The sequence below is a fragment of the Natator depressus genome, chromosome 7 (genome assembly GCF_965152275.1).
Source record: "Natator depressus isolate rNatDep1 chromosome 7, rNatDep2.hap1, whole genome shotgun sequence".
Lineage (NCBI taxonomy): Eukaryota > Metazoa > Chordata > Testudines > Cheloniidae > Natator > Natator depressus.
Genome location: NC_134240.1, coordinates 188,228 through 206,995, shown reverse-complemented (window position 1 = coordinate 206,995; position 18,768 = coordinate 188,228). Strand labels below are relative to the sequence as shown.

Here is an 18,768-nt window from a genome sequence, read left to right as displayed (position 1 = left end):
ATTTCTACTCTTACCTATCTTTTACCTAATTTTTGATCAAGGACAATACTTTGTTACTCATCTCTGGCTACTTAACTTCTTTAGTAGCCTCTAAAGAGGGCCTTTGTGAAAGGCCTTTTGAAAGTCTAAACCAATTCTGTGAAATATTTCTCCTTTACCCACTACTTTGACACATTCAAACAATTGTAATATATAAGCAAGACATGATTTTCCACTGCAAAAACCATGTTGATTAGACCCTATCATATCATGATCTTCCAGCTGTGGTATTATTATATTTTTAATTACTGTTTCAAACAATTTACCATGTAGAGATGCAAAGCTTATTGGTCTGTAATTCCCCAAATCACATCTAGAGCTTTTTTAAAAAGTAGGTACAATATTTGCTATCATCTAATCCCAAAGTGTAGTACCTGTTTTCAATCAGAGATTGCATATTTCTGGTAGCAGCTCAGCTACTTCATTCTCAAGCTCCTTCTGAACTCTTGTGTGTGTGTACCATAGAATCATAGAATATCAGGGTTGGAAGGGACCTCAGGAGTTCATCTAGTTCAACCCCCTGCTCAAAGCAGGACCAATCCCCAATTAAATCATCCCAGCCAGGGCTTTGTCAAGCCTGACCTTAAAAACTTCTAAGGAAGGAGATTCTACCACCTCCCTAGGTAACGCATTCCAGTGTTTCACCACCCTCCTAGTGAAAAAGTTTTTCCTAATATCCAACCTAAACCTGCCCCACTGCAACTTGAGACCATTACTCCTTGTCCTGTCATCTTCTACCACTGAGAATAGTCTAGAATCATCCTCTTTGGAACCACCTCTCAGGTAGTTGAAAGCAGCTATCAAATCCCCCCTCATTCTTCTCTTCTGCAGACTAAACAATCCCAGTTCCCTCAGCCTCTCCTCATAAGTCATGTGTTCCAGACCCCTAATCATTTTTGTTGCCCTTCGCTGGACTCTCTCCAATTTATCCACATCCTTCTTGTAGTGTGGGGCCCAAAACTGGACACAGTACTCCAGATGAGGCCTCACCAATGTCGAATAGAGGGGAACAATCACGTACCTCGATCTGCTGGCTATGCCCCTACTTATACATCCCAAAATGCCATTGGCCTTCTTGGCAACAAGGGCACACTGTTGACTCATATCCAGCTTCTCGTCCACTGTCACCCCTAGGTCCTTTTCTGTATCATAGAATCATAGAATATCAGGGTTGGAAAGGACCTCAGGAGGTCATCTAGTCCAACCCCCTGCTCAAAGCAGGAAACTGTAGAACTGCTGCCGAGCCATTCGGTCCCTAGTCTGTAGCGGTGCATTGGATTCTTCCGTCCTAAGTGCAGGACTCTGCACTTATCCTTGTTGAACCTCATCAGATTTCTTTTGGCCCAATCCTCCAATTTGTCTAGGTCCCTCTATATCCTATCCCTACCTGCCACCGTATCTACCGCTCCTCCTAGTTTAGTATCATCCGCAAATTTGCTGAGAGTGCAATCCACACCATCCTCCAGATCATTTAGGAAGATATTGAACAAAACCGGCCCCAGGACCGACCCTTGGGGCACTCCACTTGATACCGGCTGCCAACTAGACATGGAACCATTGATCACTACCCGTTGAGCCCGACAATCTAGCCAACTTTCTACCCACCTTGTAGTGCATTCATCCAGCCCATACTACTTTAACTTGCTGGCAAGAATACTGTGTGAGACCGTGTCAAAAGCTTTGCTGAAGTCAAGAAACAATACATCCACTGCTTTCCCTTCATCCACAGAACCAGTAATCTCATCATAGAAGGTGATTAGATTAGTCAGGCATGACCTTCCCTTGGTGAATCCATGCTGACTGTTCCTGATCACTTTCCTCTCGTGTAAGTGCTTCAGGATTGATTCCTTGAGGACCTGCTCCATGTTTTTTCCGGGGACTGAGGTGAGGCTGACTGGCCTGTAGTTCCCAGGATCCTCCTTCTTCCCTTTTTTAAAGATGGGCACTACATTAGTCTTTTTCCAGTCGTCCGGGACTTCCCCCGATCACCATGAGTTTTCAAAGATAATGGCCAATGGCTCTGCAATCATATCCACCAACTCCTTTAGCACTCTCGGATGCAACGCATCCGGCCCCATGGACTTGTGCACGTCCAGCTTTTCTAAATAGTCCCTAACCACTTCTTTCTCCACAGAGGGCTGGCCACCTGCTCCCCATGCTGTGTTGCCCAGCGCAGCAGTCTGGGAGCTGACCTTGTTCGTGAAGACAGAGGCAAAAAAAGCATTGAGTACATTAGCTTTTTCCACATCCTCGGTCACTAGGTTGCCTCCCTCATTCAGTAAGGGGCCCACACTTTCCTTGGCTTTCTTCTTGTTGCCAACATACCTGAAGAAACCCTTCTTGTTACTTTTAACATCTCTTGCTAGCATGCAGCTCCAGGTGCAATTTGGCCCTCCTGATTTCATTCCTACATGCCCGAGCAACATTTTTATACTCTTCCCTGGTCATTTGTCCAATCTTCCACTTCTTGTAAGCTTCTTTTTTATGTTTAAGATCCGCAAGGATTTCATTGTTAAGCCAAGCCAGTCGCCTGCCATATTTACTATTCTTTCGACACATCGGGAAGGTTTGTCCCTGTTACCTCAATAGGGATTCTTTGAAATACAGCCAGCTCTCCTGGACTCCTTTCCCCCTCATGTTATTCCCCCAGGGGATCCTACCCATCAGTTCCCTGAGGGAGTCAAAGTCTGCTTTCCTGAAGTCCAGGGTCCGTATTCTGCTGCTTACCTTTCTTCCCTGTGTCAGGATCCTGAACTCGACCAACTCATAGTCACTGCCTCCCAGATTTCCATCCACTTTTGCTTCCCCCACTAATTCTTCCCGGTTTGAGCAGCAGGTCAAGAAAAGCTCTCCCCCTAGTTGGCTCCTCCAGCACTTGCACCAGGAAATTGTCCCCTACATTTTCCAAAAACTTCCTGGATTGTCTGTGCACTGCTGAAGTGCTCTCCCAGCAGATATCAGGATGATTAAAGCCGCCCATGAGAACCAGGGCATGAGATCTAGTAGCTTCTGCGAGTTGCTGGAAGAAAGCCTCATCCACCTCATCCCCCTGGTCCGGTGGTCTATAGTAGACTCCCACCACTACATCACTCTTGTTGCTCACACTTCTAAACTTAATCCAGAGACACTCAGGTTTTTCTGCAGTTTCATACCGGAGCTCTGAGCAGTCATACTGCTCCCTTACATACAGTGCTACTCCCCCACCTTTTCTGCCCTGCCTGTCCTTCCTGAACAGTTTATAACCATCCATGACAGTACTCCAGTCATGTGAGTTATCCCACCAAGTCTCTGTTATTCCAATCACGTCATAATTCCTTGCCTTCACCAGGACCTCCAGTTCTCCCTGCTTGTTTCCAAGGCTACCATCTAGGCCTGGCGACTTATTGCTTTTTTATTTATCAGGTTGCCCAATTATTAGGCAGTTTTTAAAACTGCAGCCAGAAACTTTTTCACCATATGTGTTAGGCATTTAAGTCTGCATGGCTAGGATGTCATGCTCCTCGCCACAAAATATGTTTACACTGTCTTATGGCAGACAGATTGTGCCACATCTAAATTTTCATTTAAAAAAAGTTTCAAGCCTTTATAGCTGTGAAGAGCCTTTTGAATGGGACCCTGATGCTATTGTCTTATACATCCTAAACCAACAGCTCTACGAAATGTGTGAACTATTCCATTTATCTTAACTGAGCATTGACACTAAACCCTAATGATGACTAACTTTTACCAAAAGCTTAAAACAGGTAATTATTCATATAAATGGCCAAAAGGAAGGAACAGCTGTGCCCAGAAGTGCCCAGCATCATCATTCCCTCTGTGTGATGGTGAATGCAACAGCAACTTTTCTAACAAAGCCTGGCTGCTTTATAAGGAGAATACAAGAACTGTATTTTCCACTGCATGCCTCCGATGCAATGAGCTGTAGCTCACGAAAGCTTATGCTCAAATAAATGGGTTAGTCTCTAAGGTGCCACAAGTCCTCCTTTTCTTTTTTATAAGGAGTTGATCTTTGCACAAACTTCCCATCAGTATCAGTGCACTGCAGGGACCATGTCTGGGATTAATTATGTAACCCCAACTAATGGACCACAATGAATATTTGTTCCTCTCCACAGATTGGGACTGAGGCTCTTCTTTTATTCACTGGACAACAATTCTGATAGTTTTACAGCCATAACCTTTTATACAGTGAAAAGATTCCAGTGAGTAGAAATGTAGCAGAGAATACTTTAAGCCAGAGATCTCACAAGCTGTGTGATCCCAGTCCTCCGTCCCTCTCTCCCTCCCTTCCTGCTGCCAGCAACATCTTGCAATGCAATCAAGTTAGAGTACTGAGCCCATAATGCATATCATGTACTTCATTGTCCTGTCCCTGGTTCTGTGCAGCATTCACAAGAGCTAAGTAGCCCTTACAAGTCCTGCAACAGCCTCATTCATGCTTTTAATTAATGGTGACCAATAGCCTCTTCATAGGTAAGGTTGCTACCATGTTATAATTATAAGGCTTATTTTCCATACTCTCACCCGAAATCTAATTAAAAAGCCTGTATGTTTTCAGAATGTTCCAACAAACTTTCAGGGTGAAGTTGCTTTTTCTGAAAACTTTAGAGACAGCAGAATAAATGCTTTTCCAGTTGAAGGGATTGTATTGAAATGATTGTGAAATGTCTAATATTTCTGTCCCCATATACTGAAAATACAGTCTGATGCTAACTTGGGAATAGGTTTCCAACATAAACCTTGTGCAGAAGCTAGTTTACAAGCAGACACAAAGTACACATTTAATTAGCATTATTCCTAAATAATGCATGAGCTGCCACCATTAAAATTGAAGGAGTTAAAACTCCCTCTGAATAAAATGTTCATTGACAGCCGCTTCCACTCACACACTGAATGAAGCAGGCTGGAGCTGGCACAGAAGCTTACATGCTGTTAGATACAATTTTTAATGACAACCGCATCCACACACTGAATGGTGGAGGATGAAGTCTGCTGAGAAATTCACATGCCATTGGATAAATCTGTTAATAAGATCCCATGTCTTATCTGGCAGATAAGACCTGAATTATACAGCAGGGACCTTGGAATACTGGACCCCTCGATATCCCTCTCCCATCGAGTTCAATCAGGACAGTATCATGTGCTATTTGTTTTGGAAGGAGGATTTTCAAAACAGCCTGTGAGAGTTGGTTACCTAACTCCCTCAAGCACTTCTGAAATTCCCACTCTTTGATTTCATTCATTCTGTTCAGCACCACAACTTCAGCATGCAAATTGTATTGAAAATGCATAAAAACATGTAGGTCTGGGGTTCAATCCCCATGGATGACCATGGCGTGTGCATGTCTTGACCATCTGTTATGTTAGTTTATTAGGTAGAATAGGAAGCCTAAGGGCAAAAGGGGTAGCTGTGGAGTAGAGGGGAAGGTGACTTCAGGAATCATGGGTGAGGGCCAGGTACATAGCTGATGATCTTAGAATCATAAAACTGGAAGGGACCTCGTGAGGTCATCTAGTCCAGTCCCCTGCACTCATGGCAGGACTGATTACCTAGACCATTCATGACAGGTGTTTGTCTCACCTGCTCTTAAAAATCTCCAATGATGGAGATTCCACAACCTCCCTATGCAATTTATTCCAGTGCTTAACCACCCTAACAGTTAGGAAGTTTTTCCTAATGTCCAACCTAAACCCCCACATGCTGCAATTTTAGCCCATTGCTTCTTGTCCTATCCTCAGAGTTTAAGAAAAACAATTTTTCTTCCTCCTCCTGTAACAACCTTTTATGTACTTGAAAACTGTTATGTCCCCTCTCAGTCTTCTCTTTTCCAGACAAAGCAAACCCAGTTTTTCCAATCTTCCCTCACAGATCATGTTTTCTAGACCTTTAATCATTTTTGTTGCTCTTCTCTGGATTCTCTCCAATTTGTCCACATCCTTCCTGAAAGGTGGCACCCAGAACTAGACACAGTGGTGAGCTGGAGCCGGTTCGCACTGGTTCGCTAGAACCGGTTGTTAAATTTAGAAGCCCTTTTAGAACTGGTTCTAAAAGGGCTTCTAAATTTAACCGGCCAAAAGTGGCGCCGACTCCACGGGTGCTCCAGCCCTGAAGCACCCAAGGGGAAAATTTGGTGGGTGCAGAGCACCCACCGGCAGCTCCCCGCCCCACCCCCGGCCCCAGCTCACCTTGCCTCAGCCTCCTCCCCTGAACGCGCCACCCTGCTCTGCTTCTCTGCCCGCCCCCTGGCTTCCCACAAATCAGCTGTTTGCGTGGAAAGCCGGGGCAGGCTGAGAACCAAGCAGCGGCTTCCTGCTCAGGCCCAGGGAGGCAGAGCGGAGGTGAGCTCAGGCGGGGCGGGGGGGGGGGCCGCCTGCGCTGCAGCAGGTAACACGGGGGGGGGGGCGTGCAGGGGAACCGCTCCCCGCCCCAGCTCACCTCCGCCACCCTCGGCCTGAGTGGGAAGCCGCAGCCTGCTTCTCAGCCCTCCCCGGCTTCCCGCCGAACAGCTGATTCACAGGAAGCCGGGGGGGGGGGGGGGGGGGGCACGGAGAAGCAGAGCGGGGCGGTGCATTCAGAGGAGGAGGTGGAGTGGAGGTGAGGTGAGCTGGGGCTGGGCTCTGCACCCACCAAATTTTCCCCGTGGGGGCTCCAGCCCTGGAGCACCCAGGGAGTCGGCGCCTAAGGTGCCACTTTTGATGTGATCAGTGGGGGGAGCGGCCACTCCCCCTGCTCCCCCCCAGCTATGCTCCCCCACCCCTAGGAGCCAGAGGGACCTGCCAGATGCTTCCTGGGAGCTGCCCCAGGTAAGCACCGCCGGGACTCCCCACCTTGCCCCCCGGCAGGTGCCTCTGGCTCTTAGGGCTGGGCTGGGCACCCACTACGGTGGCCCACGAGACCCTCCTGGCCGGTTCTGGGGGCAGTCAGGGGATGGGGAGGGGGGTGGATGGGGCAGGGGCCCTAGGGGGGAGCGGAGGGGGGCAACGACCCCCTCGTGAGGTGAGGGGGGAACCCATTGTTAAGATTTTGGCAGCTCATCACTGACTAAACATAATACTCCAGTTGAGGCCTAATCAGAGTGGAGTAGAGCAGAAGAATTACTTCTCATGTCTTGCTTACAATACTCCTGCTAATACATCCCAGAATGATGTTCACTTTTTTTGCAACAGTGTTACACTATTGACTCATATTTAGCTTGTGATCCACTATGACTCCCAGATCCCTTTCTGCAATACTCCTTCCTAGGCAGTCATTTCCCATTTTGTATGTGTGCAACTGATTGTTGGTTCCTAAATTGAGTACTTTGCATTTGTCCGTATTGAATTTCATCCTATTTACTTCAGACCATTTCTCCAGTTTGTCCAGATCATTTTCAATTTTAATCCTATCCTCCAAAGCACTTGCAACCCCTCCCAGCTTGGTGTCATCCACAAACTTTATAAGTGTACTCTGTATGCCATTATCTAAATCATTGATGAAGATATTGAACAGAACCAGACGCAGAACTGATCCCTGCGGGACCCCACTCGTTATGCCCTTCCAGCATGACTGTGAACCACTGATAACTACTCTCTGGGAACGGTTTTCCAACCAGTTTTGCACCCACCTTATAGTAGCTCCATCTAGGTTGCATTTCCCTAGTTTGTTTATTAGAAGGTCATGCGGGACAGTATCTAAAGCTTTACTAAAATCAAGATATACCATGTCTACCACTTCCCCCCATCCACAGGGCTTGTTACCCTGTCAAAGAATCTCTACATGAACTGTACAGGGTCCCCTGCTTCTCAGCTCAGAAATATTTTTCCTTCTTTTGGGCCCCCTCTGCTCTGAGCCTCCCCCTTCACTCCTAGGCTCTCCTGCTGGCCTTCTAAACTCTGCCACAACTACAGCAGAAATGGTACACTCTCAAAAGTGCTTTTGGACCACATAAACATTACTCCTGAGACCTAAAGTCTGCAGTACCTCTTGCATGCTTTGTAAAACAACACTTAGAAGATGACTGCATACTATGTACTATTCTTTAAAGGAAGTTAGTAGATTAACACCCCACTCTACTGAAAACTGGCATGGGGATTTCAGTAACCACAAGTGGCCAAGGCCTCAGATTTTAGTTCTCAGATTAAAAAAAAGTAGTAATCTCAAGCACCATGCTGAAGCACTGAATCCAGTAGTGTTTCAGAGGGCAGACCCAACACCACTTCCTGCGCTATTTAGGTTTTCCTTAGCAGTCCCCCTTCCAAGAACAGAGCAGGTCAACTCCTATTTAGCTTGTGAGCACTGATATCACAGTACAAACAAAAATAGTTAGCACACCTATTTGAATCAGGGTTCTCAAGCCATTTCATACTATCAACTCATACTCCTTTTTCCTGCAGTGAATTTGTCCCATTCTTCTGTTGCCATAGAAATGTAAGTCATGCCTGTAAAGAGGATTATGCACATCTTACAGAATCCAAAAGAAAGAGGAGCTAGGATGTGGGGACAACTTTTCTTCGAACGCAAAATCTTCCAGGACTAGTGATTTATGGGGAAAGAAAGAACTGCTGCCAAAGAGACTTGCTTTTGTTTAAATTATCTCTTTGTTCCTGTTCTCTTTAACATGAAACCTCTGTAATGTATATTGTGTTCTTCACATCTGTCTGAGATCCAAGGGGGCAGGCACATAACTACACCCCACCCTACGGAACAGATTCAGCAAAATTATTAAAAACTACAATTCAAGACACTGTAACCACATGGTTCAAGAATCAATGTTTCCACAGGCTGAATCCAATCCTGGAGGCTGGCCCCTCCATATGCATCCCACATGGCAGGATGTGACCCATTTCTTTCAGTTCTCTCTGCTGGTAAACCTGCTGAGGGAGTGGAAGAACAGAGGATATCAACAAGTGGTGGTAGGAACATAAGAGAGGCTGAGTTTGAATGGAGAGCATAAATTGTTCCCACATCATATTCTAATGGTAATGTGGGAGCTATGCACTGTTCTTTCAGGGTCCTTTAAGATGCTAGCTCCTACAGACTCGCAGCTGGGGATGGCACTCAGCACATAACATATTTAATTATAAATCCTTGCAAAATGAGGTTTACACTGGAAATGCAGACAGCACCGCATGGCATTAGAGCACCACTACAGACCCACCACCACCCACACACGCACACACTTCCGTCCTGATTCTCCTTTACAGAAAGGCACCTTTACACCATTCTGTCACTGTAAAGAAGCCTTAAAAAGGGTGCAAAGTTGGTTACACTCATTTTTAGGCCTATTTACACTGCCAGGGCGATGTAACACAGACAGTGTAAACAGTAATCAGGCTCAGGAAAGCCACTTACCGCTGGCAGCTGGACACAGTTGGAACTGACATCATATTCGATATATGCCACTTCTATCCCCTCCTCTGATTTCCCATCCTTCGTATAACAAACATCCCTGGTCCGAGTGGTCAGACGGTCCACTTCCTCCATTGTATAGACACAGAGTGCAGACTCCTCACTCAGTTTGCCAGATGAAGCCTGCCAGGCAGAAAAGGCAGCGAACAGCACTTCTCCTTGGGTGCTGAATCTCCCTCTTCTCAGATCACTGCCGGGTTCGGTGACATAAGCAGCCTGCAGTATGCTGTATGTTTTCTCTTTGCTCCTACAGAGTAGTGGTAATTCCACATAGGAGTAATAGTGAGAGTCATCCAGACAGATTCGTGAGATGTAGGTCTTGTACTCCCGTGACTGGGACTTCAGATCCCGGCGATAAAACAGGAAGTAAACGCTGGAGCGATGGATAAAGGATTTGATGAAATGGTGGTTATACTCGGAGAGCCGACCCACAGCCAACTTAGCCGTTTCTTCATAGGAGAAAATGGAGTGAGAGTCTGCCCCTTGCATGTCCCCCCCATGGGCCCTGAGATTTCGGGTGGTGATAGGAGGGATACCCCCTCCAACCCCTCTGCTGGTATACCCTCGTCCCACAAACAGCAGGGGCATGTCATCTTTTGAGTGGCCTACGAGTCCCACAGTAGTGATATTTGGGTCATTTGCAGCCACATACTGAGTGTCTCCAGGGCTCTCCGGTCGGAAGAGAACGTGGTCAATGGATGTGAGGCTTCTTTTTTCACAGATCCCCTGGTGCACGCTGCCACACACAATGAGCTCCTCCTGCACAGAGTTCACCAGTAACAACTTGTTGTGATTGTCAGTGTTGTGTGCCTGGGGACATTCCAGCTTTGAGACAGGGGGGAGACAATCTTTGCTGTCCAAAACTGGCCCAGTTTGAACTGCGTTCTCCATCATCAGGTCTGAAGTTAGTTGGAAAAGAAAGTTGGTGGCCCCCAGATAAAGGGTCCCAGACTCAGAATCCATAGTCAGGTGAAGGAATTTTGTGGTGTTGTGTGAAAAGGTGACATACTGCAGTCCCCTTGGAATCACTGCCCCCAGGAAACAGAGAGCAGGAAGAAGGAAAGTTCCCAGAGACATGGTAAACATTCTGCAAGAGAGAGAAAGCTGTTACCCTCTGGTGCCAGGAGTGAAGGTTTACACAAATCAGAGTCTTTCAACATCGTACTTTTATTATGAGAAGAGGTGGGTGAAGAGAACAGTGGCTAAATCTAGAGACCAAACAGCAACAAATGAGAAATTCTTAAAGAATATCAAAAGCAGGAAGCCCATGGAAGCATCAATGGCTTTGTGCACCAGGGTATTAGGGTGACAAGCGCAGAGTAAAATAAGACTGTTGAGAGGCTGGAATATTACAGATATTCCTGGGACACTTACCAGATTACTTCATTTGTTGGTGGAGATCCCCATTACCAAGACTTTCATTGTAGGCCCAGAACTTGGATTGGTTATCTGAGAAACAGGGAATCAATATTCATGTTTCCTCAAGAGAAATCTGGCCAAAGCATAGATCCTCTGACCCAACAATGCCACCTCTGGCAGAAGGTCCTATTTATACTGTAAAAACTAGCATGTCAGGGAGCTGGTTCAAACTCAGAAACCCCACACAATAGCTAAAACACAGTATGTCCTTGCAGTACAGACAGAAGTGAGCCTTGTTTAACCATGCTCCTGGACTGTACTACAGACATAGGCTTTAGCAGGGTTGTGCACTGTGAGTTCTCCAGGACAGGGGCCATATGTTTAGAGAGAATCTAGTACACTATGGGTATTACTCAAGAGCAATATTTCATGATGATAGTACATCATGGTTAGAACAGGGCCGGCAACCTTTCAGAAGTGGTGTGCCAAGTCTTCATTTATTCACTTTAATTTAAGGTTTCGTGTGCCAATAATACATTTGAACTTTTTTAGAAGGTCTCTCTCTATAAATCTATATATTATATAACTAAAACTATTGTCATATGTAAACAAGGTTTTCAAAATGTTTAAGAAGCTTCTTTTAAAATTAAATTAAAATGCTGATCTTATGCCGCCGGCCCGCTCAGCCCATCGCTGGCCTGGGGTTCCATTCACCTAGGCCGGCAGCAGGCTGAGTGGGGCCTCCAGCCGGGACCCCGGCTGGCAAAGGGCAGGCAGCCAGAACCCCAGACAGGCAGTGGGCTGAGCGGGGCCAGCGGCCGGGACCCCAGACTGGCAGTGGGCTGAGCAGCTCAGCCCGCTGCCGCTCAGCCCGCTGTCGGCCTGGGGTTCCGTCCGCCAGCTCCTGCCAGCCAGGATCCCGGCTGCCGGCCCCGCTCAGCCCACTGGCGGTCTGGAGTCCCGGCCCTGTCCACATAGAGTAGGTACCTACCTTCTCCCTGGTTCCAGCCCATTCTCTCTCTCTCTCTGCACTGAGATGAGGGTGGGAGTGCACTGAGCACAGGGCTGGGGGTGAAGGAGCAGGATGGGGGTTGGGGTGCAGAGTCTGGCCAGGAGCTAGAAAGAGGGAGGGGGTTCAGGGTTGGGAGCACTTACCTGGGCAGCTCCCATTTGGTGCGAGGGGTGCAGGTGGGAATGCGGGCGGGGGACGGAGGGGGGCGTCCCGGAGTTCCCGTTTGGTGCTCAGGGTGGGAGTGGGGATGTGAGGCATGCAAGAGTCAGGGCGTGGGGTGGGGGGGGCTGGGTATGTGTGGGGAGTGCCAGAGTCAGGGCTGGGGTGTGTGAGGAGGGTTCAGGGGTCAGGGCAGAGGGCTGGGAGTGTGGGCTGGGGTCGTCGGGGTGCTCCCAGCCCCCTGCCCTGAGCAGCTCACGGCAGGGGGCTGGAGGGGTTATGCCCTGATTCCACCCCCTTCCCCAAAGTCCCTGGAGCAGAGAGCATGCTGCGGCTCTGCTTTTACCTCTCCCCTTCCCAAGAGCAGTCAGATGATCGGCCGCAGGGCGGGAGAGAAGGAGGAGCAGGAACCCAGCACACTGGGGGAAAGAGGCGGGGGGAGGAGGAAGCTTGCCTGCCCTGCAAGGAGAGAGCGGTGGGCGGAAAAGAGCGGGCCGGGCCGGGCCGGGCAGGATTTTTAGTGCATGCTGCTGTCTGCCCGGGTCCAGCAGACAGCAGCATGCCGTTAAAATTTGGCACACATGCCATAGGTTGTTGACCCCTGGTTTAGGAAAAAATACAGCTCACTTCTGATTACACTATAGGACTGAAATAAATATATATATTATATATATATATATATATATATATATATTTTTTTTTTTTTTTTTTTTTTTTTTTTTTTTTTTTTACACACAGTGTAGGTGAGTCTCAGTTAATAGAATCAAACTGTTCTGCATTTGAATCAAGCAAAAAACTGTCAGTGTTCAGAGAAATCATACTGTTTTTTGCATCCTACTTCTTCCGTCTCTTGTCACACCTCCAATCCCAGCTTCAAGTTCTCTTCCCCAGATTTTTCACCCCATATAGTAGCATTTCAGGTTTCAGATCGATGTCATTTGAAAATCTCACAAGGATAGTGCCTGTTCTGAGTTGTGGTTTTTTTTTTTTTTTTTTTACACACACACAAAACAGACCCTGACAAGCTCCCAAGAACCAGCGTTGTTCCTATTACAAATCCTCCAGTTTCAAAAACATACGTTTCCTCCAGCTCTATTTATAGCCTATTAAAGAACATCTGCAGCAATCAATATTGAGCCTCAGCACTAGTCCAATAAAGGGAACAAAATAAGTCAGGCTTCTCTCTTATTGACCAATTCACAGACTAACACTCTTCTGCATCCATTGCTATGGTAACCATCCATCTAGGTGTGAACGGTCATAGTTGGCTCAGCTGTACCAGCAGAACTATAGGGAGAGGCTTCAAAGATCAGCAGCACTCATTTCCCTGAGGCCCTTTGGAATATCCCTATTAGGATCACTCCTTCCCATCCCTGATGCATCTTACTCCAATAATATTTAATTGTCATGGCAAATGTTATCAAAACGTAAAACTGAGACCAATCCCTCCAGTCTGAGGGCACTGGACAGTCCGCCCAGGCCAGAGCATCACACTGTGCCCGGGTTTGATTCCCTGTGCCCCTCTCTCATTGCACCCTTTGGAAACAAAGGTTCCTAGCTGCTTTTCAGAAAGACGACTACTTTATTCAGTGCTGAATGTGATCACAGGCCTTCTGGAGAGACTGCACTGGACAGTAACGCAATCCTCATTTCTTAGAGCAGGGGTGGGGAACCTTTTTTCTATCAGAGACCATTGACTCACAGAAAAAAGCAGTCGTGGGCCACATACAGCCCCGTGGTGGGAGGCTTGGGACTTCCCACCGGCAGCGGGGGAAGGTTTGGAGTGCAGGAGGGAGCTCCGGGCTGGGGCAGGGAGTTGGGGTGCAGGCTCTGGGAAGGAGTATGGGTGTGGGAGGGGGCTCAAGGCTGTGGAAGGGGTGCGGGGCCAGGGAGGGAGTTAGGGTGCAGGAGGAGGTTCTGACCTGGGGCAGGGGGTTTGGGGTGTGGGCTCTGGCTGGACGGCGCTTACCTCAGGTGGCTCCCGATCAGCAGCACAGCGGGGCTACGGTAGGCTCCCTGCCTGCCCTGGCTCCCTGCTGCTCCCGGAAGCGGCCAGCATATCCAGCCCCTAGGCCCCTATATGGACTATAATGTGGACAGAAAGCTGGCTAGATTGTCAGGCTCAACGGGTAGTGATCAACGGCTCCATGTCTAGTTGGCAGCTGGTATCATGCGCAGTGCCCCAGGGGTCGGTCCTGGGGCTGGTTTTGTTCAACATCTTTATTAATGATCTGGATGATGGGATAGATTGCACCCTCAGCAAGTTCACAGATGACACTAAACTGAGGGGAGAGGTAGATATGCTGGAGGGTAGGGATAGGGTCCAGCGTGACCTAGACAAATTGGAGGATTGGGCCAGAAGAAATCTGATGCGATCCAACAAGGACAAGTGCAGAGTTCTGCACTTAGGACAGAAGAATCCCACCATCGCTACAGGCTGGGGACCGACTGGCTAAGCAGAAGGACCTGGGGATTACAGTGGATGAGAAGCTGGATATGAGTCAGCAGTGTGCCCTTGTTGCCAAGAAGGCCAATGGCATATAGGGCTGCATTAGTAGAAGCATTGCCAGCAGATGGAGGGAAGTGATTATTCCCCTCTATTCGGCACTGGTGAAGCCGCATCTGGAGTATTGCATCAAGTTTTGGGCCCCCCACTACAGAAAGGATGTGGACAAATTGGAGAGAGTCCAGCGGAGGGCAACAAAAATGATCAGGGGGTTGGGGCACATGACTTACAAGGAGAGGCTGAGGGGACTGGGATTATTTAGTCTGCAGAAGAGAAGAGTGAGGGGTGGATTTGATAGCAGCCTTCAACTACCTGAAGGGGGGTTCCAAAGAGGATGGAGCTCGGCTGTTCTCAGAGGTGGCAGATGACAGAAGAAGGAGCAATGGTCTCAAGTCACAGTGGGGGAGATCTAGGCTGGATATTAGGAAACACTATTTCACTAGGAGGGTGGTGAAGCACTGGAATGGGTTACCTACAGAGATGGTGGAATCTCCATCCTTAGAAGTTTTTAAGGCCCAGCTTGACAAAGCCCTGGTTGGGATGATTTAGTTGGGGTTGGTCCTGCTTTGAGCAGGGGGTTGGACTAGATGACCTCCTGAGGTCCCTTCCAACCCTGAGATTCTATGATTCTACAAGGGGACGGGGGCGCTCTGTGCTGTGCGTGCTACCCGCAGGCACCTCCCTTGCATCTCCCATTGGACACGGTTCCCAGCCAATGGGATCTGCGGAGCTGGCACTGGGGGCAGAGCGCAGCACTTCCCTGATCGCCCGTGCCTAGGGGCGGCAGGGACATGCCGGTTGCTTCCGGGAGCTGCGCAGAGCCGACCGGACTTTTAACGGCCTGGCAACCCTAGCTTCCCCCTGCAGTGTGGTGAGCCAGCACTCACAACTCCAGCCCCATGGAGGGGCGCCACGTCTCGGGGCTTCCGGCCCACAGTGTGGAGACTTGTTGCAAGCCGGATGAAATGAAGCAGCAGGCCAAATCCGGCCCGTGGGCCGTAGGTTCCCCACCCCTGTCTTAGAGTATTAAATTCTCTAAGGACAAAGCATCATATTAGAATTTATTTCTTCATTAACCCTGCAAGCCTCTGAGTAGCAGCAGCTCTCTCCTCATTTCCTGCACAGACTTATCCAGACAGCATGTAAGCCAGTGTGGAAATCCAAAGCTCTTATTTTGGGACACAATGCAGGCCCCCATTTGTTCTCTGCAGGCACCTCCACCCAATCTTGAATAGTAATTTTAAAAAGTCAGTCAGTCCTAAAGAGCAAGAGCCAGAAATGAGCCGACAGGAGACGACTTATGAAAAAGGGCAAGACCGAGCCTCCTTCAGAGGAGCTGTTCATCTCTTCAGAATCCACGGACTACTCTCTGGCAGTTCTCTGGCTGAGAATTTCTCTGTTCATTCAGAGACTACTCTCTGGCTATCACTTCCCATCACCTGCTGGAAACAACCAGCAAGCTCCCCATGCTATCCTTGCACCTCTTGGAAAGTATTAAATTGCTTTCCACAATCTCAGCATTCATTAAAAACAAAACAAACCAACCAACCCTTCAACTGTTATAGTTGCAAAGAAAACCTCACAACTGTGACCCAAAAGTATAATTGATGCAAAGTCTGGAACCATAGCTCTGAGAGGCAGGGGTGCTGGAACAATTTGTATATTGGGGGTTCTGAGAGCCACTGAACCAAACTGTAAACCCTGTATATGATGGAAACCACTTCCAGCCAGGGGGTGCTGCACCCCCAGCACGCCTAGTGCCAGCACCTAGGCTGAGAGGTGTGAACTACCCCACTCATTTCATCGAAGTGTAAACTCAGCTGCTTAGTTAAGCTTATTACTGATTTCTTTTCTCATGCAAAAAAGGAGAGGGTAGGGTCACAGATTTGTACAAACTGCTGCCAGTAGCATCTCATGTTGGTGCCACAAGGGGTAGTGCATGCTGGATGCCACCACCGATTTTCTTTTCCCCCAACAAAGTAGCCAAGCCCAAGTGGCTTAGCAGAATCCCTGGGTATACTAAAGCCTCATTGAAGCCATGAGTATATTGAAGCTCAGGTGCCCATTTGCCCTCAGAAAGCACACGTCATCTGACTGTCCTTACAATCTACCATGAGCTGTATCTCGTTTTGAGAACTCACATGGGCGGAGTTCAATTAGTGGGTAGAACTTGGAAGAATACTGCCACTTTCCCCTCCCCGCCCCCAATCTGACTTCTGTTCGATCTTTGTGCTGAGCTCAAAGTGATGATGTTCAGCAAGGAGCATTACAGCAGGAAACAAGTCTGCAATGCTGTGAGGGAAGACCACCACCTGATGAATGGTAAGACTCAACTGGGCTGTATCTAATTGATAATAAACTCCTTGGCACAGGGACTGTCTCCCCTCTGGGTGTGATACAGCACCCAGCACACCAACAGGATACAGAAAATAATAGCAATTGTAACAACTGGAAAAGTCAGGTTCTAATTTTGGCTCTGCCACTCACTTGGCAAATCATATAACCTTTCAGCTATTACCATTCCCCTGTAAAACCGAGATATTACTGCCCTGACACAAAGAGATGGTCTGTGATACCCTGTGGATGGATGGTGTTACAGATACTATCCAGTATTAATTACAGGGCTTTATGAAGTTCTGAAAACACTTCATGTGCTTGTTGTAGGTAAGTAGACAGCATTGCCAGGACAGACACAAAGCACTGACACACTGCCCTCAACGCACACATACACTGATTCGCATCACACCAGCACTGGTTACATTTAGTTTACACACTCACAGAGGGGCTTTTATTCTCAGTAGATAACGGACATTTAGAATTCGCTGCTCCCAACGCTTCTGACAGAAACTGCCTTGCTAGGAATCTCAAACACTGGACTCACCTCAGGTTCTCTCTCTACTATATGGGGAAGGAGTGGATTGAAGAATTTTATTCAAGTGTCTGTCATGGAGAGACATTTATATCTGTTGATAGGTATTTCTTAAAGTCAACAAGCAAGTTGTTATGGAACTTTTACAGAATGTCAATGTCATAATATCGAACTCCTAAAGCAGCCAAAGCAGGGGAGAAAATGATGACTTTATACATCAACGTTAAGAAAATAAGTCAAAACCAACGAGGAGTCCTTGTGGCACCTTAGAGACTAACAAATTTATTTGGTCATTAGCTTTTGTGGGCTAAAACCCACTTCATCAGGTATTAGCCCAAAGATTCCTTGTTGTTTTTGCAGATACAGACGAACTTGGCTACCACTCTGAAAAAAATTAAGTCAGTATATCTAACATGATTAATTTCCTGTGATGCTGGAAGGTCCTGCAGGCACTGGAGGGCCCGCTGGCCTTCCTAATCTTCCACGTGTCCACAATTGCCCATTGCTCTTCTTTTTAATGCCCAACTCTCCAATTACATCTCCCCACCACTGAATTGGCAAAGGTCCCCTTCCCATGACAAAAGTTCCTGAGACACAGGACTGGCTGATAAGGTGGGACATCTAACAGTAATACAACTGAAACTCACAAACTGTTAGTCCTGAGACATGTCCAGCTGTCTGTTGGTCACATGGGATACTCAGTTTCTGCAGAATTGAAGATTTTACTGGGGAAAAAAAAAAAGGTTCTGGTCCTCCTGGTTGTGAAGAAAACCTTCCAAACATATACTGAGTATAAAGTGAGACAGTGTTATTTTCCTGACCCTGTAAAGAGCCCGAAACAGTGGCTCACAGATGTGTGAGCTCCACTGCAAAGCACTACTTTAATCAACTGTTAACTCTAAAAGCTAACGATGTCAAAAATTCAGTATAAACTTCAATTTCAGCAAATGGAATGAGGAACTGGTGTAAACAAACGAACAGGGAGGGGCTGAACACTAGTGGTGGGAGCATCGAGAGACCAGAAAAGGGACAGAGGTGCACCTAGTCCCATAAGTGAGACAGGGAGGTTACCATATATAGTCCTAAATGTTCTGCCTATCACATAGACCATTATTAAAAATGGAAATCAGCCCTCTCCACTTAATGTGCTTGACATTCTGGTCAGGACAGAGCCCTAGAATGCTGCATAGCCCTGAGCCATAATCACTAAAGTCCAAGGCATTTTTAATTCTTGCTTTCCAAGGGTGAGAGGTTTGAAGATATTCTCCAGTGAAAGGGCTTCAAAATGAATACCTAAAGCAGTGGTTTGAGAAAGTACTGGCTCATGAGAAGACTTTCCCTGGAACAGCATACAGCGAGATGGCACATCTGAGAGGTCTGGACCTCTCAGAAACAGGGAGATGGTTGGTATAATTTATGTTCTGTGAACCTCACTC

At 47.5% G+C, this 18,768-nt stretch overlaps 1 protein-coding gene across 6 annotated transcripts in view; it reads right to left on the bottom strand.

The window, feature by feature from the left end:
- PLXNB1 (plexin B1) overlaps window positions 1–18,768 on the bottom strand; it is a 193,925-nt gene that overhangs the window by 106,599 nt on the left and 68,558 nt on the right. For 5 of the 6 annotated variants that reach the window (XM_074957248.1, XM_074957247.1, XM_074957246.1 and 2 more), the window contains 2 exons: window positions 10,802–10,876; window positions 9,371–10,514 (listed from right to left, as the gene is read on the bottom strand). In XM_074957248.1, the coding sequence (XP_074813349.1) occupies window positions 9,371–10,513 (1,143 nt within the window). In that variant the 5' untranslated portion in view covers window position 10,514; window positions 10,802–10,876. The remainder of the gene's footprint in view (window positions 1–9,370; window positions 10,515–10,801; window positions 10,877–18,768) is intronic. The other variant, XM_074957243.1, reaches the window with a different exon arrangement.